Here is a 16,106-nt window from a genome sequence, read left to right on the forward strand (position 1 = left end):
AGCTAAAAATACTAAAATAAACTAATAAAAATAAGGAAATAAAATAAGCTATCAGGGCCATTCAAGATCAAGCAAGTCTATCCAGATGGAGTGGTTGAACTATGGAACAAAGATGGGTCAACATTCAAGGTGAATGGGCACCGAGTCAAGCATTATGAAGAAGGGATGCCAAATGAAGAACGAATTGAAGAAGGCATGGATTTGGAGGAAACCGCTACAACGTAGAGCGGGAAGGAGTCCATCTCAAGACTCCTCAAAAAGAAGCGCTTGCGGGAGGCAACCAATCGTTAGAGTTTGCTTTCCTTTTCCCTTTTTCTTTCTTTTTGTTTTTCGTTTTATTTCCTTTGTGTATGCTGATGACATTATTCTTACAAGAAGTGATCCTACCCTCATTCTCACTTTCATCACTCGTCTCAATAATGAATTTGCAACCAAAGATATAGGTAAATTAAATTACTTCCTTGGTCTTGAAGTCATGTATACGGATATCGGGTTATTACTTTTACAAGAGAGAGTATGCACATGATATTTTAACACGTGCTGGTCTATTAGAATCTAAACCTACAACCACTCCTATAGCCATAACAGATCAATTGTGTACAACCGGCAACCGATTCTCGGATCCCACCTTGTATCGCTTTCTAGTTGGTGCTCTTTAGTTTTTAACTATTACAAGACCTAATCTCTCATATATAGTAAATCAGGTAAGTTTGTTTCTTCAAGCACCCATGGTTGATCATTTCCATATTGTCAAATGCATCCTTTAGTATGTTAAAAGTACTATCTCCTATGGGCTGCATTTTCATAGAGCATTGTCATCATCTGTTCTTGGTCACTCTGATGCTGCTGATTAGGCTAGATGTATTGAGACACGACGCTCCACCTATGGTTATTCTATCTTTCTTGGTGGTAACCTTGTCTCCCGGAGTGCCAAAAAGAACCCACTGTTTCCCGCTCTAGCTGCGAGTCTGAATATAGGGTAATGGCAAACACCGCTTCAAAAATCATATGGGTCACTCCTTTGCTTCGACAAGTCCATGCCTTGCCTTCCATTGTTCCACACTCTTGTGTGATAACAATAGTGTCCTTTTTCTTAGTCGAAACCCAATCTCTCACAAACGGGCCAAGCACATGGATACTAACTATCATTTCGTTCGGGAACTTGTCTCATCCGGCAGACCAATCACCGAGTACATTCCCGCTCACTTACAGCTAGCAGATATCTTCACCAAAAGTTTACCCATACCTGTATTTGAACAATTCCACGCCAACCGCTTAGCTTGCCGGGGGTATTAGCCGATAATTCTAGATATAATATCAAAGATATGTATATATTTTAAATTTTCTAGCTGTCACGTATATCTGTATTTTATATACTTGTATAAATACCTTGATTAATGAAATTATATGCATTGTGGGATATACTTTTTATACCAACTAACCACTGGGATCGATCTTGTATCAGATGTGAATAGAGAAAATTGTCCCATTTGTATGACTTTAGCACAAGGATTATTAATTTAGAGTTCATTGTATTTTTTTTTTTATTGTTAAGAGGTAGGACATAAATAAAAATCACTCCTTACATTGTTTTTTGTGAATTTCTGACACTAACCAATAAAATCACTCCCTACATAACTTTTCTCAATGTGAATTTCTCACGCTCCATAAACCGATAAAATCATTCCCTACATAATTTTTCTTGTTTTTTGTGATTTTCTGACACTAACCAATATATAAACATATAGAACGAAATAATATGTCATGATTATTGATCGTCAATTCTGTGGACAAAACATTCTCAAGTAGCAATTCTATCTGTTATATATGGTGATACTGTTTGCCATATACATACACATGTTAGTAACAGACATTCTGATAAGCTTTAAATTAACAACAGTAAACAGATTATATACCAAACAAAACAAGACCGCATTTCATACTATAATTACAACTATTCAGGTTATGGTACCAAATATTCAACATTAAGAAAACATCCAGTAGTCACTAGTCTGACTACAACAGAAAATAGGTCCTGATCAATTGAGTTCTCTGATCGATTTTATCTTTCTGTTTTGTACTTCCAACCTCGCGAGGCCTCTCTTATAACAATTTCTAAACATGTATATATATATATATAGTTTTTTGATTTTTCATATATATACGCAATGATCTTGTTAAGGACAAACACCGAGTCCTATAGAGAAAAATTTACATTTTACTTATTACAACATAATTGTGTAATTCCAAGATAATAATATTAACTACCATACATGCAACAAGAGTGGTACAAATATTATTTTTTATTCCTGGTTCTGCTCTCTGAGTTTTAGGAACAGGAAAGAGAGAATAATAATGCATGATCTTTGGATTGCTCTTATCAGTCTAACAGACAATCTTCAAATTGAGTTAACTTTTCTTGAGGAAACTATTTACACTGAATTTTGTTTGTCATTCAAGTCTAGATTATATCATTAATCAATACTTACTGGATTTGAATGAAGTCCGAATTCGAGTTTCAAAACAAGCTGGACAACTTGACAACTGATGAGTGTCACATGTTGCAAAAAAGGTTAGTGATCAGTACTTTACAAAAAAAACTGTTTACAACTTCAACGCAATAAATTGAACTAATAATGCGCCCAGACTAGTTGCGAGATCAAAGAATATGTGCTGGCTACATGGGATTGTGAGGCCACCCATTGGATGGTCATATCCATACTCTTCCTCTGCCTGATGTAATAAGTCTTGAAAAGAAGGTTTGCTTAACAACGACACAGGAACCACAAAGTGCTTCTTCTCTTGCTCTTGCTCCCCAACATAAACTGCAAAATAGCCTTTTGGTTGATCCATTGTTGATGTGCGAGTTCCATTTGACAAAGACCTTTGGAGAATTTGTTTTGCTTGAATGATCCGAGGCATACGAATACCCATTTTTCTGAAGGTTGCTGAAGGAAGTAAAACAATGTGAGAGTATTTTCTTTGTAAAAAGATGTTGCGGAGGAGTTACAGAGGAAGGTGTGCTGGTTCTTTTCCTATCTGCAAATTCATTATATAATGGTTTATTGAAGCTCCAAGTGTACAACAGATGATAAAAAGGTAATTAAATTACAGATGGAGACATCATGACAGAAAGGCAGTATCATGTGCTGTGTTTCTCAACTTGCAAGAAAGTATGATCTAACATATCACAACCATATATTCAGAGATAGTATAATGGCTTAGACATGTACTTGTATACCCAAAAGAATTAAACATAGAGGATAACATGTATGGCCAGTATTCTCTACAGAAGGTAAGCGGTGAAGAACTCGATAAACATCATGGGCCCATGTGATATTAATAGGAGTGTGGCTCTGCTTCCTAACAAACCCATAGATCTGGCTAAAATCACTGGGGTTTTATTACAACAGGTGTGGCCTATGATGTATTATGTATACCGATATAATTCATCGTATTGATTAGGAAACCTTTGTATAGGCATCATCACATGGTTTTTGTATTTCAATGGACCAACCAATCCTGAAATCTTTGTGATCCTATATAGGCCTTTAGATTCATAAATTAATTATGTATTTTCTTCCCTTTTACATCAGGAAATACAAAGGCATGTGATATTGATCCCATTTCCACCATATGTCACTATCCATCATCTAATTTTCCATATATCATATGGATATATAAACCATTCAAGATGAATAACACAACCACAGATTCACAACTTTTCCCCAAGAAGTCGTGCTTTAAGAATTTTCATTCACCATAAGCCTTTTGATGTTAACAGACAATACCATCCTTATAAAATGGCCGTCCTTATGCCCCGCATCACTCAAGCAAAGAAAATTCTTAAACGGTCTTTCTCTAATGGAAGTAGCACAACAAAATCTATAGATATCCCAAAAGGATGTTTAGCGGTTTATGTCAGTGAGCAAGAGAAGAAGCGATTTGTGGTTCCTATATGGTTGTTAAGCCAACCTACTTTTAAAAAACTACTAGATCAAGCTGAGGATGAATTCGGTATATTCATCCGATGGGCGGCCTGACAATTCCATGTAGTGAATATACATTCACCGATCTAGCTTCTCGTTTGGGCGCATTATGACTTGTATACAATATTCTTTCTTACCTTGACTACCTAACTGACAACTAGAATATTTTTTATCAGTTGTAAATAGAGACAATTGTCCCATTTTTGTTAGAAACTTGAACAAGGAACTATGTATAGTTCATTGTATTCTGTTTAGCGTTATGAGATAAGACATGAAATGCAGAAAATTGCACAATCTACTATTTTGGCTATAAAAATTTCTCAAACCCTGAAGTGCGCCCCTACGCAGCTAAAATGACGTCATACGTCAGTTTCTTTTTTTTAAATGATATATAAAATGATAAAATCAACTAAGAAAGTCTACATGAGAACAGATCATGAGCTTTGTCGCAATCCATCTTCCGGCGTGTAATAAATTTATGTTTTGTATTCAAAGGGCATAACATATAGATACACATATAATGAAACAACTCCCAAAAAGTACGATGAGCATAAAAAGTAATAAATAGTAAACATAGTAGTACATGAGAATGAAACTTGCAACAATTGGTATAATTAGGTCAAGGTTCATTGGCCGATCACCGAGAACCCTTTTGTAACTAAACCTATTATGTGTGAAATATGTTGTTATGCGCCGTTGTGTGTGGATTATCCTATTTTAAACCAAGGCATAGGCCTACTATTTGATTTTATTTTATAACATGTTGTGACAACTGTTGTCAAATTGAGGTCATTCCTTGACTCGGGCATCTTGGTATAATCATGTTGGCACATCATACATTTGACCTAGTAGTAGAAATTATGTAAAACTCCTATAGAATCTCATTTTAAAGTTGAAAACTAGGACTATTATACTTGATCCTTCAATTTCACATGAATCACAAAACCACTATATAGAATGCCAATAATCCGACAAAAACGAATTACAAACATTATTACTAACCGGAAAAGAGTTATAAAAGACAAAAATAATTTATGAACCTTATAATATCAATTTATAATAATCAAAATTAGGAAATATAATAAAGGAAATAAAAAAATGAAGTTATTAACATTTCACCCTAACTCATGAGATAAAAACCAAGGGTTATAAACTAATTTCATAAAATGTGCACTTTATAAAAAAACGTAGAATTTTATAAAAAAAAAAGAATTTGAGGTTTTAAATAAAGGAGGAGAGCGGGATACCCTCCCATCCACAAAAAATTCGGACATACACCTCCCATGATCACATCTTCCCCAAGTCTAATCATTTTATCCATTCCCTCACTCCATCTCTCTGGTTCTCTCTCTAAAATTTTCGTCTTCCTTCTCTGTATAAATCACGAACTTAGAAACAACATATGTGGGAGAGATTAGCCATTCTATTTTTCATGAGTTAAGATACATATTTGTAGCTTGGTGATCGGTTTTGGTGGGGTGAAACCCCAAGGAGACAACGAGACATATAGGATATCCAGAGAGACAAAATCTCTCTTTTTCTCTCTTCTCTTCAATCTAAAACCCCCATTCTTTCTCCCTCTAAGTCTGTCCCAAAAGCCACAAAATTTACATGACTATCTGGTGTTTTTGAAGCTACAAACCATAGAAAAGGTAAATCATATACATCTCTTGAAGATTCCATAACAATATTTACAAGTTATCAAGCATTTTCTCTTCTATTTTGGTAAACATATCCAAAACTCATCAAAACCGGGGAATTTTTCCATAACCATTTTATATTTTGACACAATATTGGCAAAATTCTATTGTAGAAATTAAGTATACTAGTATTAGATTCTCGGTTAAGGGATCAATAGTGTGTAACATTATTGTAGGGCGTCGGTAGTAGATCACGTAGAACTTTAGCTCAAAGCATCACTAACACCATGTCGAAGGATTGTGAGGTCTACGACCCCTTTTTTATCATTTTAAAAGTTTTCGCGGGAAAATCTTAACACTTAAGTTTACATGCAACCTATAAGGATCTATGTTTTCTCGAAAATTGTAAAAGTAGGGTTTACATACCTTAAGATTTATTATAGCAAACAAACCTTTTGATCCTTTCTTTTTGATCTTTAGAAAGCTATCACCAAAAGCTTAGTGTCTCTAATGGTTTGTACCCAAACCCTAACAACTAGAAGACAATAGGAGAGAGGAGAAGAGAGAAGAATTTTGGCTTTTCCCTTGGATGTAGGAGTGGACAAAAATAAGGCACCCAAGGGGTCCTATTTATAGCTGATAGGAAAACCTTGGAAACCTTAATCTTGAATAAAATAATAATATTTCAAATTCAAGATGTTATCGAGTATCCTTGTCTTCGGGAAGCTTCCAGAAACCCTATCCAAAGCAAGCCAAAACCGTCCCCTTCAAAGAAGGTTATGGAATTAGTCCTAACTTATTCTTAATTAATTATTACTATTTCCAATTAATAAATTTATAATATAATATATTAACAAATCATTTATTACAATTAATTAATCATATAATATATCAATAAATCAACCTCTCTATCCAAATCTCATTGTATTCAGTTACTAGTTATGAGGGCAACCCAAAAAGGACTTTGCTTCTAATTCAAGCATATACCAATTTAGTTATGAGCTTAGAGATCTTCACTCAACACATACAACCTTCCACACTTATTCGTAGGTGTACCAAGAACTATTTCAAAGTTCCTAAGTCACTACACATAACCACCATCAACCGCAGGTACCCATGCTCCCAAAGGCACACACCACCACTCTTCCTACATCACTAGGAATATTCGCCCCACCATACTATCAGCTGCAAAGGAAACTTATACCAATGTCAACTAACTATCTTATGAATACAACTACATGCAACAATGATTAAACATGTCCTTCGACTGAAAGATCTTGTAGTATAACGGTTGGACTCAAACAAAAGATGCGCTATAGGGCCAAATCAAACATTCTAAAACTATTTAATCCTTATCGCATTCAATTTAACATATTCTCTTAATATCCAACCTACATCAATATAGCTGTCACATAACACAAAGTAAGGAGCAGTTAAGCATAAAACCAACAGGAAAAAAGGCATCACAAGGATCATGAAATTCTAACACGCAATTCCATAGGATCCTTAGCCTACACACTATTACGCCTCTCTAATAGCTAATATAGCACACACAAAAGGAATCTATCCTATGTAGGCACTCTAGCATGCAACCCGGAGTATATCCTTAGCCTAACTTAAAGCATGAACCTCATACTATAACACATATAACATACACTCAAATACAACACATAAAGCAAGTATAGATATTCTGGGAAATCACTCTTTCGAGCTCCGACTGACTGTATAAATTGCATCTTCTCTTTTTTTATCTTGAAATGAATCTTTTCCAAAAAGGATAAGTAAGTCTCTCAAATCCATATTTTGAGTTAGAAATCCCACGAGTGTTCATCCAAATCCTTCAAACCAGAGCTCTCCAAATCCTTCAAACCAGAGCTCTAATACCAACTTGTAACAACCCAAAATCCCAGGCTAATTTTTTTCATTTTTATAATAACATGACATCCATTTTAATATAATTATATTCAGGGCAAACCATTTGTTCATAAACCATTATTCAAAAATCATATTTTTAATGAATATAATGCAGATTCTCGAATCATAAAACTATTGTATAGTCTTGACATCACAATCCCATAAGTACATGCGAAATACTTAATGAACAACTGTAATCACAAAGCTTATTGAGTTCCCTAAAATCTCACATACAATACAAGATAATAATTAACAACGGGTTATCAGCTACCTTAGAATTATCACCGGTCCGGAATATCATATACAACACACAATATAAATCACTATAGGTTATCAGCAACCATGTGGACTATCAACAGTCCCGGTGGGCTCATAGAACAACCAGTGAATTAATAGCACACCTCATGGTTATCCACAACCCTAGGTACTATCAGTAGTCCAATGGACTCACATCATTCCAAGAGTTATGGACAACTCAGTTTACCTATAACAACAATCAACAAATAAGACCCAGCTGCTCAGCATGTATATACTACCACACATACAGAAATAGTGAGAAGGCTCACCTGAACGAAGAGTTGAAATCCATTAATATAAGTCCCACAAAATCAGCTACACGGACTTCCTAAACCAATCACAAGCTAAACCTTAGACTAAAGCTCAACACCTCTCTAAGGTTGACCAAAAGTCAAACCGGTCAAAAAGTCAACGATCAACGGTCAAGGTCTAGTCAACAAGTCAACAATCAACATCACTAACAACTGGTTCTTACGCCGTGAAAAACCCATGATCACGTCATCGCCAACAACTCAACCATGATCCAAAACTCAAGATTCGAACAACTTATTCATGATCAATTCTATTGTCACGTCATGATAGCCATGCCCCCACGTCGTGACAGAGTCCACCCAAAATGATCAATAAAACCCTTCACGATGTTGTGACCTCCATATGGTCACGTTGTAACTAAAACAATTTTAGATTGCTTAGTGCATTCAACCATTAATCCTCTAAGCCATCTATTCCAGCTTTCCAGAGGGCTTACTTACTAAAAAAAATTTAAAAATCGATACTTTATAGACATGCTTGCCTAAATCATGTCTTGATCTCTTATTAAGTCAAAATGACGAAAAATGGAACCACAAACACATAAATGTCTTCAAAACTTATCAAATTTTAGATCCAACATATATAACACTCAAGGGACTTCAAGGACCCATAAAGTTGTCAACTTTATGGAATCCTTCCATCCAAACTTCCACAATATGAAGAAAAAAGGACAAGAAGCTTAGGTCTAGAAAGATGCAACATAAAGTGATGTAACCTAATAGCTACACCTAATTTTACTTACTATCTAACTAGCTATTCGACAAAAGGCAGTGTACCTTTTTGAAAATAGTATATCACAAACAGTCGGGTATCGACCACAGGGAACGAAATTAAGTAATTAGCCTACTTACTGTTAAATTAACCTAAATTTAGGAAAAAGTAAAATGGTTTTGATCTATTTTTGTGAGTTTAGATAAACTTAAATTCTTAACAACTATTCAATCAAATATTCAAAACACTTTTGTTTAGTTCGAATCCACTTTCCCTTAATGGTTAACTATTAATTATGGATAATTCTTGTTGGTTACCAATTATTAAATTATTAGTAATTTGAGTCCAAATTTACTAATGTTTCAATAATTCATGTAAAACTATGTATGGTCACACACAATCAAACACAAAATCAACTATTGATTTTGGTTTGGAGCTATGTAAGATTGATTAGACAAACACAATATTATAGTCACAATATATGTTCTCTAGCACAGCCAAAACTAATATTTTAATCACTTAACTAAGATTGGTTGGATCCTAGATCTAGAAATTCATTGTTCACTAAATTACTAGGTGTCAAGTTCATGCAATTCAATATTCACTAAGCTACACAGAACATGAGTTTAAGCAATCTAAGTATTAAATTCTAACATGCTAGGTATTAAACATCAAACACAAGCATTCAACCAACAAGAAAAATCCATAGTCATAAATCTAAACCATGAGTTCAAGCTTCATCAAGCTAAACAGAAGCAACTAGATTTAGCTACTCATAGTAACAATCAAACACACAATCTTCATAAGTAAAAACATAGCAATGTACCAAACTAAGAATAAGGTTATGATCTACTTCTCCTTCCTTGGATGTTATTACTAAGTTTCTGACTTCTTTTCTTCTGAAAAACGACTTTTCGAATCTCTATTCTCTCCGGCTAACCTCTCAAATCCGTAAGCATCAAGAGTATTTATTGTTTTCGAATTTACCCTCCTCACGTCGTGAGACATGGCTTCTCACGTCGTGAGTTTAGTATTAATCCGTATCGGACACGTATTCTTGCCTCCGAAAGCTTATCTTCTAGAACCTCAAAGCTCACGTCGTGAGGCATGATTCATCACGTCGTGAGGTTGTCTTTTTGTTGAATTCTTCATCTTTTAAGCTTTTAAACTCCAAAGTTCCGATCCTTGTCGCTTTTGGTCCTTATTCTTCAAGAGGACTTCTTTTGGCTGCAAAATACAATCTAATCTTATAAGTACCACTTATGTATGCAAATAACCAAAAATATTTAAAAAAAAATGTATTCAAATATTGCCTAAAAATATGTATAAATATGGCAATATCATAAAGCTTGGGTCTTCAACACTTACAATGATCCTAAAATGGATCAAAGTGAAATTTCAAGCTTGCGAAGAGGTTCTCTATACCATAACCTAAGGGCCTTCTCCATCCTTTCAAAAGCACCAAAACACCAAGGATAAGCTCACAATTGAAGAGGAGCGTATTAGGGTTTGCTTTAAGGATCCAGAGGGTAATGAAGTCTAGAAATGAAGCCTTAAATATGATATTAGGGGTTCACCTACGGAGGAAACCCTAAAAGATCATGGGCTTGGGCTACAACTATAGTCAAGTTGTGACCATACCTTTGTCACGTCGTGACATATATCTAGAACGCGTTCTCAAATTTCGCACGTCGCGTCGTTACCACTCTATGGTCACGTTGTGACTTATGGTTTTTTCCCAAAAACCATGCCTTTGACTCCTTTATGCCCGACACTGATGCATTCTGGGGAGACAGTGCACATCATTAATCGATTGCCATCCAAACATCTTAATGACAAAAGTCCTTTTGAAGTTTTATTTGTCACCATTCCAAATTATGACATGTTTTAGGTGCTTGGGTGTTGGGTGTTTCCTTATTTGTGAGGTTACTTAGCTCCTAAACTTGCTCCATGTACTAATCCATGCATATTCCATGGATATAATTCTTGCTACAAAGGCTACCGGTATATGCATCCTTTAATATGTTAAAAGTACTATCTCCTATGGGCTGCATTTTCATAGACCACTGTCATTGACTCTGATGCTGATTAGGCTAGAAGTATTGAGACGTGACGCTCCACCTATGGTTATCCTATCTTTCTTGGTGGTAACCATGTCTGCATTTTCATAAACCTTCATCATCTGTTCTTTGTTACTATGATGCTGATTAGGCTAGATGTATTGAGACACGACGCTCCACCTATGGTTATTCTATCTTTCTTGGTGGTAATTAACCTTTTCTCCTGGAGTGCCAAAAAGAACCCACTGTTTCCCACTCTAGCTGCGAGTCTGAAGATAGGGTAATGGCAAACACTGCTTCAAAAATCATATGGGTCACTCGTTTGCTTCGACAAGTCCATGCCTTGCCTTCCATTGTTCCCACACTCTTGTGTGATAACAATAGTGTCCTTTTTCATAGTCGAAACCCAATCTCTCACAAACCGGCCAAGCACATTGATACTGACTATCATTTCGTTTGGGAACTCGTCTTATCCGGCAAACCGATCACCTAGTACATTCCCGCTCACTTACAGCTAGCAGATATCTTCACCAAAAGTTTACCCGTACCTTTATTTGAACAATTCCACACCAACCGCTTAGCTTGCCGGCGGTATTAGCCGATAATTCTAGATATAATATCAAAGATATGTAAATATTTTAAATTTTCTAGCTGTCATGTATATCTATATTTTATATACTTGTATAAATACCTTGATTAATTATATTATATGCATTGTGGGATATACGTTTTATACCAACTGACCATTAGGATCGATCTTGTATCCGTTGTGAATAGAGAAAATTGTCCCATTTGTCTGAATTTAGGACAAGGATTATTAATTTAGATTTCATTGTATTTTGTTTATTGTTAAGAGGTAGGACATAAATAAAAAACTACTTTCTGAGTCAACTATTTCCTCAATGTGAATTTCTTACGCAATGATCTTGTTAAGGACAAACACCAAGTCCTAGCAAACATGCAACAAGAGTGGTACAAATATTATGTTTTATTCCTGGTTCTGCTCTCTGAGTTTTAGGAACAGGAAATATAGAATAACAGTAATGCTTGCTCTTTGAATTGCTCATATCAGTCTACAGACAATCTTCAAAATGAGTAAACTTTTTTTGAGGAAACTATTTACACTGAATTTTGTTTGAATGAAGTCGGAATTCGAGTTTTAAAACAAGCTGGACAACTGGTTAACTGATGAGTCTCACATGTTGCAAAAAGGTTAGTGATCAGTACTGTACAAAAAAAAAAACTGTTTACAACTTCACCGCAATAAATTGAATTCATAATGCGCCCAGACTAGTTGCGAGATCAAAAAATATGTGCTGGCTACATGGGATTGTGAGGCCACCCATTGGATGGTCATATCCATACTCTTCCTCTGCCCGATGTAATAAGTCTTGAAATGAAGGTTTGCTTAACAACGACACAGGAACCACAAAGCGCTTCTTTTCTTGCTCTTGCTCCCCAACATAAACTGCAAAATAGCCTTTTGGTAGATCCGTTGTTGATGTGCGAGTTCCATTTGACAAAGACCTTTGAAGAATTTGTTTTGCTTGAACGATCCGAGGCATACGAATACCCATTTTTCTGAAGGTTGCTGAAGGAAGTAAAACAATGTGAGAGTACAACAGATGATAAAAAGGTAATTACAACAGATGATACAAAGACCTTTGAAGAATCGTTTTCAAAGATTTTGCGGAGGACTTAATTACAGAGGAAAGTGTGCTGGTTCTTTGCCTATCAGATTCATTTTATAATGGTTTATTGAAGCTCCAAGTGTACAACAGATGATAAAAAGGTAATTAAATTACACATGGAGACATAGATCCTGACAGAAAGGCAGTATCATGTGCTGTGTTTCTCAACTTGCAAGAAAGTATGATCTAACATTTAACAACCACATATTCAGAGATAGTATAATGGCTTAAACATGTACTTGCATACCCAAAAGAATTAAACATAGAGGATAACATGTATGGCCAGTATTCTCTACAGAAGGGAAGCGGTGAAGAACTCTACAAACATCATGGGCCCATGTGATATTAATGGGAGTGTGGCTCTGCTTCCTAACAAACCCATTGTTTTGTTACAACAGGGGTGGCCTGTGATGTATTACGTATATGGATATATTTCATCGCATTAATTAGGAGAGCTTTGTATAGGCATCATCACATGGTTTTTTTATTTGGATGGACCAACCAATCCTTGAAGTATTTGTGATTCATAAATTAATTACGTATTTTCTTCCTTTTTACAACAGGAAAGACAAAGGCAGGTGGTATTGATCCCATTTCCACCATATGTCACCATCCGTCATCTAATTTTCCATATATCATATGGATATATAAACCATTCATGATGAATAACACAACCATAGATTCACAGCTTTTCCCCAAGAAGTCGTGCTTTGAGAATTTTCATTCACCATAAGCCTTTTGAAGTTAACAGACAATACGATCCTTATAAAATGGCCATCCTTATACCCCGCATCACTGAAGCAAAGAAAATTCTTAAACGGTCTTTCTCTAATGGAAGTAGCACAACAAAATCTATGGATATCCCAAAAGGCTGTTTAGCGGTTTATGTTGGTGAGCAAGGGAAGAAGAGATTTGTAGTTCCCGTATGGTTGTTAATGCAACCTACTTTTCAAGAACTGCTGGATCAGGCTGAGAAAGAATTTGGGTATAGTCATCCAATGGGCGGCCTGACTATTCCATGTAATGAATATACGTTCACGGATTTAGCTTCTCGTTTGGGCGCATTATGACTTGTATACAGCATTCTTAGTTATCATGAGTAGGTGACTGACCCGTAGAATTTTTTTATCATTTGTATTTAGAGACAATTGTCCCATTTTTGTAAGAAACTTGAACTAGAACTATTTAGAGTTTATTGGATTTTGCTTAGCGTTATTATATAACAAATGCAGAAAATTGCATCATCCACTATTTTGGTTAAAACAATTTCTCATACCTTGATGTGCGTCCCTAAGAAGATAAAATCACGTCATATCTGTTTCTTTTTTCAGAAACTGGTATGCAAAATGATAAAATGAATTATGAAAAGTGTATATGAGAACGGATCATGAGCTTTGTGGCAATCCATCTTCCTGCATGTAATAAATTTGTATTTTTGTATTCAAAGGGCCTACCATATAGATACACATATCATGAAACAACTCTAGAAAAGTATGCTAAGCATAAAAAGTAATAAATATAGAAGTAGACGAGAATGGGACTTTAGCTTACACATATCATGAAATAACTCCAAAAAAGTATGCTAACACCTATGGAGCTCACACATTTTTAACTTGATATTCATTGGAAGAGAACTAGAGGACCTGCTATAATCTGATAGTTATTACTCGAGGAATGCAAACTTATTTAATACAAATATACAAGAGTTTCTTATAGATTATTCTGGCAATAGGCTACATAGGGCTACCTTAATCAATCATATTAAGGGTTATGGCTTGTTTTAATCATATATAATTAAAGAGCCACATACACAAAATTTATTTTGATGATGTTCGCTTTTTTAAAGATAAATCTTTAATTCATATTAAAATGGTAGAATCCCTCTAGGTGTGTATGTCTCCACACCTCTCATAGTTACTCGTCCACATATTGCTCATGTTGTTCATGTTGTCATTCAGTTTGTTACTTCTCCTACCTCTGTTCATTGGGGAGCTGTTCTCTGCATTCTGATATATCTTCGTGGCACTCAGTTTCAGACCCTCTTGTTTCCCTCGACGTATTCTCTTGAGTTACGTGCCTATAATGATGCTTATTGGGATGGTGATCGCCATGATCGTAAGTCCACCACTGGATTTTGCGTATTTGTTGGAGAGTCTCTTATTTCATGGAAGAGCAACAAACAGGACGTTGTCTCTAGATCTTCCACGGAGGTTGAATATCGTGTTATGGCTGTAACTACATGTGAGATTATCTAGTTATGGTGGCTGCTTGCGGATATAGGAGTTTACATTTCTTCATCTACTCCCTTGCATTGTGATAACAAAAGTGCGATACAAATTGCAAAGAATTATGTTTTTCATCAGCGGACAAAGCACATTAAGATTGATTGTCATTTTACCCGTCATCACCTGCAGCTCGGGAGCATATCGCTTCCGTTTGTTTCATCAACCTTGCAACTTGCGGATATTTTTACAAAGGCTCTATCGACTTCTCGGTTTCGGTTCTTATATGACAAACTCTTAATGCTTATTGTTGCGGTATTGTGAGTTTGAGGGAGGATGTTAGCCTATATATCATTAGCCCACTTGTATATGGGCCCTTTAGTCTTTAGCCCATTAGGGTTTTGTCTAGCTCGTATTTATATCCACTTTATTTTTTGTAGTATTTATGTTTTTCATTGAGAACCCTTGTAATTTTTCTTTATCATAATCATCTGGCAATATTATCAAGACAGTGTGGAACCATGGCCAAATCTAACCCACAGACAAAGAAGGGGATGGAAATAATGCAAAAATGGTTTAAAGTCACTGACATATTTAGAAATAATTCAACATTTTCAAAGTCACTGACTTCATGTGCCTAATCTGCTTTTACTTCCTTCCATATATTCCCTGCACTTTTCAGTAGAATATAGAGACATGGGTAAGAGGGTTTAAGTTAGAGTACTTATCCATAAGAGAGCAAAAAAAGAACTTCACACCAGGAAAGACAAACATTAACTAGATCTGATAACCTTTCCTTTGTGTCACAAAATAAGAAACCTGATACATGTGTTTGTGTGTGTGAGAAAGTAGAGATGAGCAACTAAGGATGTGGTGGAGCAACGGTGCAACGGTGTTATGTGTATATTCATGTATCTAAAGACTTTTAGAATACGGTGGAGATGAGTGTTGGCGGAAAATTGTTAGTGGAAAGTAGATACGGAGAAGGTTGGTGACATTTGGGTGACTGCAAAGGTCTCGCGACAGTGGTGAATCGTAGATGCTTGTGTTCTGGTGGGCGATTTCGTGGATAACAAAAGTGCGATACAAATTGCAAAGAATTATGTTTTTCATCAGCGGACAAAGCACATTGAGATTGATTGTCATTTTACCCGTCATCACCTGCAGCTCGGGAGCATATCGCTTCCGTTTGTTTCATCAACCTTGCAACTTGCGGATATTTTTACAAAGGCTCTATCGACTTCTCGGTTTCGGTTCTTATATGACAAAC

At 35.6% G+C, this 16,106-nt stretch overlaps 2 protein-coding genes across 2 annotated transcripts; both read right to left on the reverse strand.

Annotated features, from left to right (window-relative positions):
- Positions 1-2,604: 2,604 nt before the first annotated feature.
- LOC145131462 (auxin-induced protein 15A-like) lies at positions 2,605-2,934 on the reverse strand. Its single transcript, XM_079066142.1, has one exon. The coding sequence runs from the start codon at positions 2,932-2,934 to the stop codon at positions 2,605-2,607; it is 330 nt and encodes a 109-aa protein (XP_078922268.1).
- An 8,959-nt stretch (positions 2,935-11,893) lies between these two features.
- On the reverse strand, positions 11,894-12,714 carry LOC145132404 (auxin-induced protein 15A-like). Its single transcript, XM_079067176.1, has 2 exons — positions 12,586-12,714; positions 11,894-12,514 (listed from the first exon to the last, which is right to left on the reverse strand). The coding sequence occupies exon 2, from the start codon at positions 12,498-12,500 to the stop codon at positions 12,198-12,200; it is 303 nt and encodes a 100-aa protein (XP_078923302.1). The 5' UTR covers positions 12,501-12,514; positions 12,586-12,714; the 3' UTR covers positions 11,894-12,197.
- Between the last annotated feature and the right edge of the window lie 3,392 nt (positions 12,715-16,106).

This window comes from Lactuca virosa, chromosome 8 (genome assembly GCF_052849685.1).
Source record: "Lactuca virosa cultivar CGN04683 chromosome 8, Lactuca_virosa_CGN04683_v6, whole genome shotgun sequence".
In the NCBI taxonomy this organism is placed as follows: Eukaryota; Viridiplantae; Streptophyta; class Magnoliopsida; order Asterales; family Asteraceae; genus Lactuca; species Lactuca virosa.

Bases quoted from the DNA above. Each gene is read 5' to 3' on its own strand.
- LOC145131462 (XM_079066142.1), bottom strand. From the start codon at position 2,934: ATGGGTATTCGTATGCCTCGGATCATTCAAGCAAAACAAATTCTCCAA.
- LOC145132404 (XM_079067176.1), bottom strand. From the start codon at position 12,500: ATGGGTATTCGTATGCCTCGGATCGTTCAAGCAAAACAAATTCTTCAA.